The sequence below is a fragment of the Mya arenaria genome, chromosome 13 (genome assembly GCF_026914265.1).
Source record: "Mya arenaria isolate MELC-2E11 chromosome 13, ASM2691426v1".
In the NCBI taxonomy this organism is placed as follows: Eukaryota; Metazoa; Mollusca; class Bivalvia; order Myida; family Myidae; genus Mya; species Mya arenaria.
Genome location: NC_069134.1, coordinates 832936 through 846294, shown reverse-complemented (window position 1 = coordinate 846294; position 13359 = coordinate 832936). Strand labels below are relative to the sequence as shown.

Sequence of the window (13359 nt, the reverse complement as noted above, 5' to 3'; positions counted from 1 at the left end):
TAGGATCGCTAATAATCAAAGAAATCAATAAAATAGAGCACAGTCACTGTGTAGTTCCAGATAATGTCAATAGACTTAGAACGTTAGTCTTTTGCAAGGAAGTATGTACATATATATACAACTGGGCTTATATTCTTAACCCATTTACATTTAGCAGATAAATAAAGCACTTACACGAAATATATCGGGAATGATTCCCCGATGGTGATTGTCAATATTCACAAATCGCACCATTCAAGCAATGAAAATTTGCTTCGCTAAGTATTGAGGCACTGGGTCGGAATACGGGCTATCATATGTATTGCTTCTGAACATATGTAGGGTATACATTAAGATGTTTTAGTAACTTAAAGTACCTTCTGACATAACTACCAGAACATATGGTTGTGTCTGAATAGGCCCACCAAACTAATAATCAATCTGAAATTATCTACATGAGTATATCCGCTATACACCTGTAATTCATCAGAGGGTATAGTTATTTTACAGATTTAAACTTTTACAATCAAATTATCACTACAAGTTCAATGTTTTACTTTTCTCTAAAGTGACATTGATAATGACCCCGAACATCACATATCATGACGATGAAACTGTTGAAACGATTTCACAGAGTGAGATTTTAATGCTATCTACATGGCACGTACCGGGCAAGCGCGGACTCCTCGATGGGTTCCTCCACGTGGATGGTGGGCACGGACACTCCAGACTCCAATAGCTCCACTTCCGACTGAGAGTTCGGGACCTTCTTATAGATCGTGGCCCGCAGGAATCTATCCATTGCCCGCTCTCATGTAGCCTCCCAACTGCCACTCAGTCAAATTCCAATAACTGTTAATTCACTCCTTATCCAAGAAAATACAACCGCGCGGTTTATTTGGAATACTTTATGAATATCTGATGTAGTTCTCTTGCGTAGCTTAGCAGCAAATTTGTCTGCCTATTTTGCTTTCACACGTTCATGATTGAGATCAAATTAACAATCTTCTAAGCCCCAATAATCCTGTTGCGTCAAACATCAAGAAAATGTAGGGAATAAAGCATAGCGCCACAGTAGATCATAATGCAAACACAGAAACAGTCTTGGTAGGGTAAAGTTGAATTATAAAGCCAACGTTAACTTAATCGTATTTATGGTTTCTATAGTTTTCAAAAATTTTGTTCTTCATTATACTGGGTTTTGCTCATAGCATCTGGGAGGTATTAATGTACGAGCTTTTACAGTATTTATTTGTGGATATTTCTGATATTGCCATTCTGAGATTATACGGAAAATAAACCAGACTGGTTTTGTACCGCAGTTTCAATATTAACTTGCCTAAGAATTGCACCATAAATAATTCCGACATCATTTGCAGGGAAATAATTCTACTATGAACGTTGATCAATATAGATAAAACGTGTAGTTAAGTCGGACATTTTGAGAGTTTGCAGAATATTTCTGAAGCCGAATGGAGTTAACCGGTTCTTCGTATTAATAGAAAGCGTAACTTTTTGCAGCGAAACTACTCGTGCATTTAGATATCAACCTTAATTTGGTATGATTGGATGATTAGCTCGACTGAACGACAAACTTGAAGGTTACACAGTGCAAACTAATTTCCTTACATATACATTTTAATGTAAATAAACCGTATACTTCAGACTAGAAAAAAATGCAGTTTTGCCCAAATTCAATTGATTTAAGTCATGTTTCTCCAAGAATTTTCATACACTGAAATCCATTTGAGTCGGGCCAGAAGTTAGCAAATTTCTACTTCAGCAGAAAATAGTTTAAACACTGATATATTCATGTGCTTTTGTTTCTGAGGTTTTGGACTGAAGTACAACAACTATAAACAATTTACATTACTCAAACTTAACCATCATATCAACCTTAAGTAGCAGTCTCTCATTTAAATATAGGGAGTGGATTTTAATTTAGTAATAACGTACCTGAAACGTTCATACAGGTTTTAAATTATGGTCACAATATTTGAATGTTTTCTTATATGTAAACTACTTAATATATTCTGCCGACTTTTCATTGATCTTCCATACTTTTTTTGCAAGATTTCGATCAACTGTCATTCGCTAAAATGATGTGGACCGACATCGTGAGAATGGAATAAACCTGTCAGGATGTTTTACGCATAGCATACCTCTTGTGACCAGACTAGTGAAAACATGTTATTAACTGACCATGATGCAAGTGTCTTGGTTTTAGACAAGCTAATGTTCGGTAAGGTTCAAGTGCACGCATCTGGTCAGCAATAGTGTATGAATTCCCCCCAAATCTGGCAAACGGTTGCATAAATCTCGCAGAATCGTTAAAACTGTATGGGTCAATGCAAAAGCCAAACAAAACAAGAAAGAAAAAGAAAGAGAAAAGAAAATTAATATGATCTAGTTTGCCAGGATAACGAAAATGTTCCCAGTGAAATAACGGACAAGGGAGTAGCTAAATATATACTGCACTTGTAATAAATAGACAAATATGTAACCATATTAAGACGAACTTGTCAAAAACGAAACAAAACTCGAGCAGTACATATAGTGAGCAGGACACTTGGTTTGCCTAAAATCTGACATTTTAGTGATATGACATAAACAAACAAAGGACTATGATTCTGACGTATGCGCGTGCCGGGACCCATTCAGTTGCCAAACAGAGGTGCAGCAGGATTAATCTCGTGAATTTTTCATGGCGGGCTCGTGTGATGCAAGTGGTACCATGCACGGTAAATTCAATAAAGGGTATATCACCAGAAGCTTCCGTTTGCTAGATGGAAGTGAATATCAAATTTTCGGAGCCGAAATTAGATCTATAGCGTCTGGGTCTAAATTGTTAATTACAGGTCCTTTGGAAAAGAGAAAATGAACCGTCATTACACAGTGTATAGATCAATGGCCGAGAGATATCCTAGTATATCATGAACCAATAAAAAAACATACAAGGCTAAAATGTCGAATGCCAACAAAGTGTGTTAATGTGATTACATGAAACGATATATTACGACTCTGAAAGAGATTGCGGCGGCCTATTGTCTGAAATAACAAACACCTACGCAATCCAGTCAAGAATTTGGAAATTACGCAGAAACGAGAAAGGGATAAAACGTTTTTTGTTACAAGACACAAAAAACAATGTTGAGTCGCTCATTACTGAGTAAAAACAAACTGAATGACTTGGCCTTGGGCTTGGCCGCTTTTTTACAATTTCACTATGCACGTATCACAAGAAAAGCAGTGCGTGTGCACATGAGGTAATGTATAAAAATGAGCGTAATTATTAAATATTCAACAATACTGATATAACAGACACTACATGGACGTCTGAGCCCAGCAAATCAAAAATTAAACTTTCCAACGAGGTAAAACTCACAAAGTTTAACCCCTGACTGAGAATTAAATACGCAATGCGATTGCCAATGGAACCGAACACACCAGCGATGAATGCACGTTTGGTGGGAAGGGTTATGTGGACCAATACCGTTCGAACATCAAAACATTTGTAACAAGCTCAGAACGTTACAAGACAGACAATTTATTCGTATTTGCGACCAATTAGCAGACAAAATGTAATTCCTTACGCATGCTTTTCACAACTAACGGTCAATTTATAGCTGAATCAGATTTTACTAATTCCGTCAATTCAAACGTGTAACGACAAGCAAGGGGCCGAGCTATTGGCTCAGTTATTCGCAATCTTAAAATCATCGATAATTGCATTTAATGTGTTACAACTAGGTTTCAGTGGGTCCAATTTAAGAAATTTTGCACACCAATGAGGTCAAATGACATTGTAAGGACCGGCCTGTCAGCCCCTGAAGGTATACATGGGCCGAGGCGTTCGCCGAATCTATTCAACTTCGGGAGTGGTCTTTATTATGCTATATGGCCCGAAGTGGCGTGTTATATTTTATATCTTATACGAAATATTTTATGTTACCACTCAACATTTTAAAGCGCTCTTTAAGTGTTTTATTGAATATAGCAAACAATTCATAAACATTGCGACAAATTTTCGCCACTGTGAGAATTGCAAAGCCGCACTCAAGAGTTTTCTGACGTTAGTGGTCCATAAAATATTTTTAACATGTCCGGACCGGCAAAATATATGTTGTGGATCGCTGACACCATAACACTGAAATTTTAAAAAGGTACAGTAACATACGGGCCGATCGACTTCTATATCCACAAATAAGAACGGACACAAAAATGTATGCAAAAATAAATAAGGCATAACATAAAACATTCGTTACCGCTCACTATTTTTAAAGGCCCGTAAAAGTACTAAATTTTGAAATTATACTGTTTAAAGGCCTGCTGTTAGTTATATAAAGAAAGAACATAAGTATGTAAGTGAATATCATCTCATAACACATGTTATATAGTTTGTAAAATTGTATTCTTAAAACGTTTTTTATTAAACTGGCATGTGTGGCTCGGTTCGCCAACACAATTGAGGATTAATTCAAATACAGTCGAACCCCGTTGGCTCGAACTCCCAGGGACCAGCGAAAATACCTCGAGCCTCGAAAATTTCGAGCCAAGCGGGATATTTTACCTTCAGTCGAAGGAAATCGGTCCTTTACATCCTGTTCGAGCCAACGAGAAATTCGAGACAAGCGAGTTCGAGCCAACGGGGTTTGACTGTAGTATTTAGTATCATTTACATATACATTGTTAGTAAAATGTCATCATATTTGAAGATTTCTAGAATAAGAAGATACTAGAATTATGAACAAAGGTTGGTCCCTATAATGTTCATTTTATTCATTTCAATGTCAGTTCCTAACATTATCTTGTTTTGATATTAAAGACAAAATACGTTTATCTGATAATATCAGTACCTCGGTGCAGCTCACATATCAAAAACGCTCAAAACAGACAAAGACCTTAATGCTATTTGGTTCGATCAATATAACTCAATTTCCCCTCCATCTGAGACTTTATAAATTAACTGTTTTGGAACTTAAACATCTCCCGGAAGTAGTAATAAAGTAGCTATACTTGAGAAATAAACATTGGATCCCAGGAATATTTAAGAAAACTCGTAAAGAACAGACATATTTTAAAGTTAAAGGCTAACGTGGATGTCAGAACAAACTCCAAAATATTCACTGAATTTGCGTCATGATTCGCTGTGCTTAAACACAAATGTATTCCGTACATGTAGTCAATCTTAATCATGAATACACTTCCAGATAAAAATGGCATAACCATTCACATTTACAGAAACTTTAATATTAATCCATTTTAACATGCATGCCACGTTTGACTCTACTCTGCATCCACATTACTGTCTGGAGGCCTTTGGGATGCTTGGATGTAACAATTAATATCCTGCACTGTGTGTCAATATAATCAATAAAGATCCACTTGCTTCCTCTCAGACAAAGCGTGTTCAAGATTCATAAATTTGATTAAAATTTGAAATTAAGCACGGGCAAAATACCATGTCCATGCCAACATCGGATACAGAACAAGGTAAAATAGCCTGTCAATGCTAACATTGGGTTCTGAAGAACAAGGTAAACTTCTCAAGATTACACCAACACATACTACTCCAGTTACTTAATTCGATTGTCCACGATTATATTCACAATAATGTTTGTGTGCGTATTCCAAACCGTTTTTTCAACTACTTTTATTGTGTATATGTGTGTGCTCTGATGGTCCCACGCCCCATCACGTTCTCCAGAGCGCACCAACACTTGGCGCTTTAACACCGAAACTCTTCATTCCTTGATTAATGTTGTGTTCTGGCCGTGCTGTTTAGTCCCTTCATTGATTACATCATAATCCCCTGATGAAAACCAATTGTTGCACTATAGTTTCCCAATTCTAGCCCAAACTGTCTGTCTAACGTATAAAGCTTCATCCCGGCGTCCCGACCTATTGTAATTCGATTACGTTAATGCATGGTAGGCAATCTAAATGTCCGTAGAACTATATTCATGATTCGGACGTAGACTTAAAATTGCTGGGTCCCCGTAGTCATAAAACTATATCATTTAGGGTCATATTATTGTTTTGGAAATATTACGATGAATAATGAAAAACACCCAAAAAGACCATTGCTCTTTACAATGTACGCATGAACAATAACACGAAAACCGTGTTTCATTTTGTTTCTAATATATTTCTATTTTGTTCTGACATAAATTATATGTAATTCATTCATTTAATGAAATAATACCGTTTGAAAAGCTATTTGGCTAACAATTTGCCTGGACCGATATTCATTTTTCTAAAGAATTCTAACGTCAAAACATTCAAGTTATTCTTGGAAATAATCTTGAGTGGGCTATCAATATCGGTGAATAAACACTTAGCAGGTCATATGCCGAAAGAAAAAAATGTTATTTTAAATAGACGTATAAAACACTGGCCTCCAAGCGGAATTGCTTTGGCAACAGAGCCATAAATCTTGCATACAACAAGAGCAGTTTTAAGTATGGTATTCAGTTCACGAACACAATCGAAAGCTCCATCAATCATGAGAAATAGGACCGCCAAAGTACTGTTACTAGAAGAGAATTGCCCGCCACAATCCAGCGGTTTGACAACATCATGTCCGACATGTATCTAGTTTTGATTACTCTGTACATCAACCGAAGGAATTTACGTTGAACCCAGTATCCAAATATAAGCTGGATGTTTCACGTTGTCAACCATGACTTGTAGGTCAATATTATCTGTCCGAACAATAGCGTTTGCTAGTATTCGGCGGTCAGAAAGTGTCTCCTATCTTATTTAAAGTTGTATTGATGCCCTACTTTAAGTGAACTTTCCATTAAAGCATACCTATTTGAAATGACCTCATTTGTTCTTTAATCTAACTAGTTTTACATCAAGGTTTCAGTACAAGTCGAACAACAATACTATGCAATTTAATGCGTGGTCTATCCAATTATGTTTTTGTTTTTCATTAATAATATTTCTAGAAATTTGAAGCTTAATGCGCATGCGCATTTCAAGATGCGCATTTCTTGAAATGCATTCCAAACACCAAGCCAAGGTCAATGGAAAGCTAATTTAAGAATACCATACTTTTAAAAGACATTTCCAACTGAGTGTGTTACTTATTCTCTCAATGTTATAGTGTATACTCTACGGAAGGTGCAGCTAATCCACTCGACCAAACACGAATGACGTCATGCCCATTAAAGGATATCTATGTCCATTGTATTTGGCAATGTAACAGTATTTATATGTTTCACTTAAGCATTTTTAATCCAATATAATAATTCCACATTTTTGGAAGTATGTTTATTTTCTTAGGCAAAAGAAGGCACATTTTATCACAATGCTTGTTCACAGAATCTTCCAAGTCTCTCTTTCAAGTTTGCACCAATCTAAAACAATATTTGATCATCAAAGACCCACTGGTTTTATATTATTTATTCAAATCCAAATATATCTAGAAACCACACGGCATACGTCTGTAAAACAATATACTGGCACGCACAGAATCCACCAGTAAGCTCTACCTGAAGATGACGGTGGAAAGGTTTAATCAATTGATTCCTTTGCAAACTTAATTATGGCGCTTGCTTCCTTGTCATGAATCGCCGATTTTAATAAGATAAGCAATGTTTGTGCTGTCTTTTTCAATAATCCCTCTTCTATAAACATATATAGAAGCTTCTCCATATTTTTTTAATTAAATCAAGGTTTCTAGGTTTCAATCGATGATGAACAAGTTTTGATTTCTAAGGATTTTGAAACAAGCCGTTGGTTGTTAAGCAATTTCATCAAAGGCTCTTTTGTATGAAGTTTCAATGGAAGGGAGTAGGCAAGTTCCAGGTGTATAGAATTACCGGAAGTTCAATGGGTAGGGAATAACAGCAAGTTCCAGGGATAGGGAATAACAGCAAGTTCCAGGGATAGGGAATAACAGCAAGTTCCAGGGATAGGGAATAACAGCAAGTTCCAGGGGTAGGGAATAACAGCAAGTTCCAGGGATAGGGAATAACAGCAAGTTCCAGGGGTAGGGAATAACAGCAAGTTCCAGGGATAGGGAATAACAGCAAGTTCCAGGGGTAGGGAACTATAGCAAGTCGTATGGGTAGGAAATTACAGCAAGTTCTAAAGGTAGGGAATTACAGCAAGTTCCAGTGGTAGGAAATTACAGCAAGTTCTAAAGGTAGGGAATTATAGCAAGTTCGTGAGGTAGGGAATTATAGTAAGTTCCAGAGGTAGGGAATTACAGCAAGTTCCAGAGGTAGGGAATTATAGCAAGTTCCAGAGGTAGGCAATTACAGCAAGGTCTTAGATGTAGAGAATTACAGCAAATTCTTGGGTAGGGATTACCGGAAGTTCAAGGGGTAGGGAATTACAGCAGATTGTAGGGGAAGGGAATTACTGGAAGTTCCAGGGGTAGGGAATAACAGCAAGTTCCAGTGGTAGGCAAGTTCCATAAGTAGGAAATACAGCAAATTCCAGAGGTAGGGAATAACAGCAAGTTCCAGGGGTAGGGAACTACAGCAAGTCGTATAGGTAGGCAATTACAGCAAGTTCTAGGGGTAGGGAAGCAAGTATACTAAATCTTGTTCAAAAATAAGATAAAAGTAATGCAACAACAACTCGACATTTGGGAAACGGGAATATAAAAACGCACAGCACTAAACACGGAATAACTATCCATCATTATGTATAATACGTACTCCTAAACTGTTCCTAAGTTTTTCCTGTTCGATTTCTAAACTCGATCTCTTATATTAATCTAAAAGCCTGTTATCAGTGCCCCAGCATTGATTGACCAACACGCAGTCATTCATTAGCGAAACGATAACTTATAATTTAGTAACGCTCCTCGCGCCAGTCAGCAAATCCATTATTTGCTATCTACGGATATTTAGTGTCGTAATATCATGTAAAGTAGTCCTTAAGATGGGTAGGTATTTCAATGGTATTTCCGTTAGAACTAATTGTGAAAATATTCGTAAAATTGTGCCTGCTTTCTTTTGATGGTAATTTTGATTTAATAATAATATAGAGAAGAAATGCTTGTTTCAGTGTGAAATATGTTTTAAGCCAGGTTTTGAAAAGGACATGGTGCTGAAGAAAATGGACATGGTGCTGAAGAAAATGGACAGGGTGCTGAAGAAAATGGACATGGTGATGAAGAAAATGGACATGGTGCTGAAGAAAATGGACATGGTGATGAAGAAAATGGACATGGTGCTGAAGAAAATGGACATGGTGATGAAGAAAATGGACATGGTGCTGAAGAAAATGGACATGGTGTTGAAGAAAATGGACATGGTGATGAAGAAAATGGACATGGTGCTGAAGAAAATGGACAGGGTGCTGAAGAAAATGGACATGGTGCTGAAGAAAATGGACATGGTGCTGAAGAAAATGGACAGGGTGCTGAAGAAAATGGACATGGTGCTGAAGAAAATGGACATGGTGCTGAAGAAAATGGACATGGTGATGAAGAAAATGGTGATGAAGAAAATGGACATGGTGCTGAAGAAAATGGACAGGGTGCTGAAGAAAATGGACATGGTGCTGAAGAAAATGGACATGGTGCTGAAGAAAATGAACATGGTGCTGAAGAAAATGGACATGGTGCTGAAGAAAATGGACATGGTGCTGAAGAAAATGGACAGGGTGATGAAGAAAATGGACATGGTGCTGAAGAAAATGGACATGGTGTTGAAGAAAATGGACATGGTGATGAAGAAAATGGACAGGGTGCTGAAGAAAATGGACAGGGTGCTGAAGAAAATGGACATGGTGCTGAAGAAAATGGACATGGTGCTGAAGAAAATGGACATGGTGCTGAAGAAAATGGACAGGGTGCTGAAGAAAATGGACATGGTGCTGAAGAAAATGGACAGGGTGCTGAAGAAAATGGACATGGTGCTGAAGAAAATGGACATGGTGCTGAAGAAAATGGACATGGTGTTGAAGAAAATGGACATGGTGATGAAGAAAATGGACAGGGTGCTGAAGAAAATGAACATGGTGCTGAAGAAAATGAACATGGTGCTGAAGAAAATGGACATGGTGCTGAAGAAAATGGACAGGGTGCTGAAGAAAATGAACATGGTGCTGAAGAAAATGAACATGGTGCTGAAGAAAATGGACATGGTGATGAAGAAAATGGACAGGGTGCTGAAGAAAATGAACATGGTGTTGAAGAAAATGAACATGGTGCTGAAGAAAATGGACATGGTGCTGAAGAAAATGGACAGGGTGCTGAAGAAAATGAACATGGTGTTGAAGAAAATGGACATGGTGCTGAAGAAAATGGACATGGTGCTGAAGAAAATGGACATGGTGATGAAGAAAATGGACATGGTGCTGAAGAAAATGGACATGGTGATGAAGAAAATGGACATGGTGATGAAGAAAATGGTGATGAAGAAAAAGGACATGGTGCTGAAGAAAATGGACATGGTGATGAAGAAAATGGACATGGTGCTGAAGAAAATGAACATGGTGCTGAAGAAAATGAACATGGTGCTGAAGAAAATGGACATGGTGTTGAAGAAAATGGACATGGTGATGAAGAAAATGGACATGGTGCTGAAGAAAATGGACATGGTGCTGAAGAAAATGGACAGGGTGCTGAAGAAAATGGACATGGTGCTGAAGAAAATGGACATGGTGCTGAAGAAAATGGACATGGTGATGAAGAAAATGGTGATGAAGAAAATGGACATGGTGCTGAAGAAAATGGACAGGGTGCTGAAGAAAATGGACATGGTGATGAAGAAAATGGACATGGTGCTGAAGAAAATGGACATGGTGATGAAGAAAATGGTGATGAAGAAAATGGACATGGTGCTGAAGAAAATGGACATGGTGCTGAAGAAAATGGACATGGTGATGAAGAAAATGGACATGGTGCTGAAGAAAATGAACATGGTGCTGAAGAAAATGGACATGGTGTTGAAGAAAATGGACATGGTGATGAAGAAAATGGACAGGGTGCTGAAGAAAATGGACAGGGTGATGAAGAAAATGGACATGGTGCTGAGGGACAAAAGGGCACATTGTATCGGGCAGAAAATAATTAAAACTTAAAAAAATCATACAAAACTGTTAGAAATTGTGCTTTTTGAAGTAATATTCAACTATTCAACATTATTTCAACTACTAAATATGTAATGTGGGGATGAATTCATGATCACATTTCAAGTTTTAATATAAACAAAAGAAATATTTGAATATCTTAAGCATTTTATTCTTTAAAGGCAGGAGGGTGTATATTCTCGTCTCCATGAGGGCAGAAGGGTGCTTAAAAAGGACAGGGTGCAGCAGCCTCCCACAATCCTCTAGCTAAAACCCGAAGGTCATAATATATTTCACCAACTGAGCACCAAAGGCTATTTTTAACAAATGGCGTAGCGACAAGCGATATATTACTTTTGGTGTTCAACAGGTGAAATATATTGCCGTATTACATGAAATCAAACATGTTTTTATCATATGCCTAAAAAGTATAAACAATGACAGTTATCTGTAGTTTTACAGAAAATTACCGCGAATGAAACGTCACTTCGAAAATGACCTCGTTGAAATTGTGTCCAAACCCTGTGCAGGCTAACGTTTGAATTGGAACTGAGAGCGTTTAAGAAAACAGAAAATTGGGAACTCGTTGATAGAAGCGAATACCTGATTTTCTCCTAGCTCAGGGAACGTATGTCAACAAATTTTGAGTTTGCACACAGTTTAGAGTACAATCTGTCATATGTCCATTTATGACAGATGTCGATGAATAAAATGACGTTTTTTTGCTGCGACACATAAGGCTTACTGTATTAGCTGTGGCCAAGTGTTAGGATTGATACCTAAGGCCGGTTTAATCCCTACGTGGTTTCCCTGACAGTGCTGGAGTATTCATTTCAGACAAATTGAATGAATGAGGGTTTACTGTTGTGTGAGGCTGGTCTGGTTGGGGCTGTACGTGTGTTGTTCATATCCAGTGTTAACATAACTTTGGTAAATGAAACTTAAAGTACAATCATAGGGATTTACAAGTGTCCGTGTTCCGGTAGATGTAGCTTACATTGGCAACGTTAATATCGAGCTTATATATACAGTAAACATAGTTTGAGCTATTATGACAAGAGTTTTCAATATTACATTACATTACATTACATTACCATATTTGATTATAATTCGATACCACCATTTGTTAATTTTATTGTGTGTTTTGTCATGCTGCTGTGATGTGATATCGTCATGCTGCTGTGATGTGATATCGCCATGCTGCTGTGATGTGGCATCGCCATGCTGTTGTGATGTGGTATCGCCATGCTGCTGTGATGTGATATCGCCATGCTGCTGTGATGTGATATCGCCAATGCATTTACGGCATACAGTTGTGTAATGTGACATTAAAGGAATTATTGAGAAATGTTTCTAAATAAATATCTGGCGTTTGATCATGCACCTCAGGTTGAACATTCTTCTAAATCATTTATCTTATAACATGTGTTAGGAAGACCATTTGCACGTACGGACCATTACACCACCTTTGCTACAAAAGGAGCTTGCGCGTGTATTTATGGGAAACAAATTTATATTGGATTTGACCGTCTTGTAAAACTCTTGAAAGTTACTAGGTGATAATTATCATTTGTATAATAATACATATTACCTATATACAAAAACATCTATTATTGAATGGTTTGAAGAAAAAATACAAATAGTAAACAAGGTGTCTTTAATTGTATATCAAGTCACCCCAATTACTATCACAAAACATACCCTTTACATTTCCCTATACACTACCTTTTTATATGATATGGAATCCATATGTTGACCAGATATAGCAGAAATACGTTATCTATCAATAACAAATATTTTTGTAAAGCAACCTGCTGACCACGGTCTAAACGTCCATCAAAGATGACTAACTGCATTAAGGTAAAGACATACACACCTGCTTGCAAGAGATGACATTGAAGACGATGAGCCCCGCCTACAAAATTTCAGCCTTCTTCGCACCATAAGGGGACCATGGAAACACGGAGTGTATGTGCTTTTTGTCACGTTGTTACCCGAGCACGCGTTCGGGTTCCTGCCGGCCAAAATATGTGTATTCCTGAGAGTTCTCTCATGTATACTTGTGGACGACAGATACGTGTCTATGTGTCTTCATGTTTATTTACTTTTCGTGGATTTCAAACACTTATATTGCTTGTGACAAACGCTGGGCACCACGTCACGGGCTTCTTATGATACTGGTCATCCGTTCATAGGTAGCCAAACACATTCTGCTGACCGTTTGCACTGATGGTACATGGAATATACATGTGATTTTCGTTTTAGAGAACAAAACCGGAATGTTCTACCAGAATTAATGGTATCAATCAAACCAATAATAGCCTTAGACATTACCGTCAGCAT

At 37.5% G+C, this 13359-nt stretch overlaps 1 protein-coding gene across 2 annotated transcripts in view; it reads right to left on the bottom strand.

The window, feature by feature from the left end:
* The window catches only part of LOC128213625 (potassium voltage-gated channel protein Shab-like), a 108434-nt gene that overhangs the window by 83499 nt on the left and 11576 nt on the right, over positions 1-13359 (bottom strand). Inside the window, exon 1 of one of the 2 annotated variants that reach the window (XM_052919593.1) lies at positions 648-781. The exons of the other annotated variant lie outside the window; for it this stretch is intronic. Coding sequence (XP_052775553.1) covers positions 648-781 — 134 coding nt within the window. Of the gene's footprint in view, positions 1-647; positions 782-13359 lie in introns of those variants that run through there. 2 annotated transcript variants of the gene reach the window in all.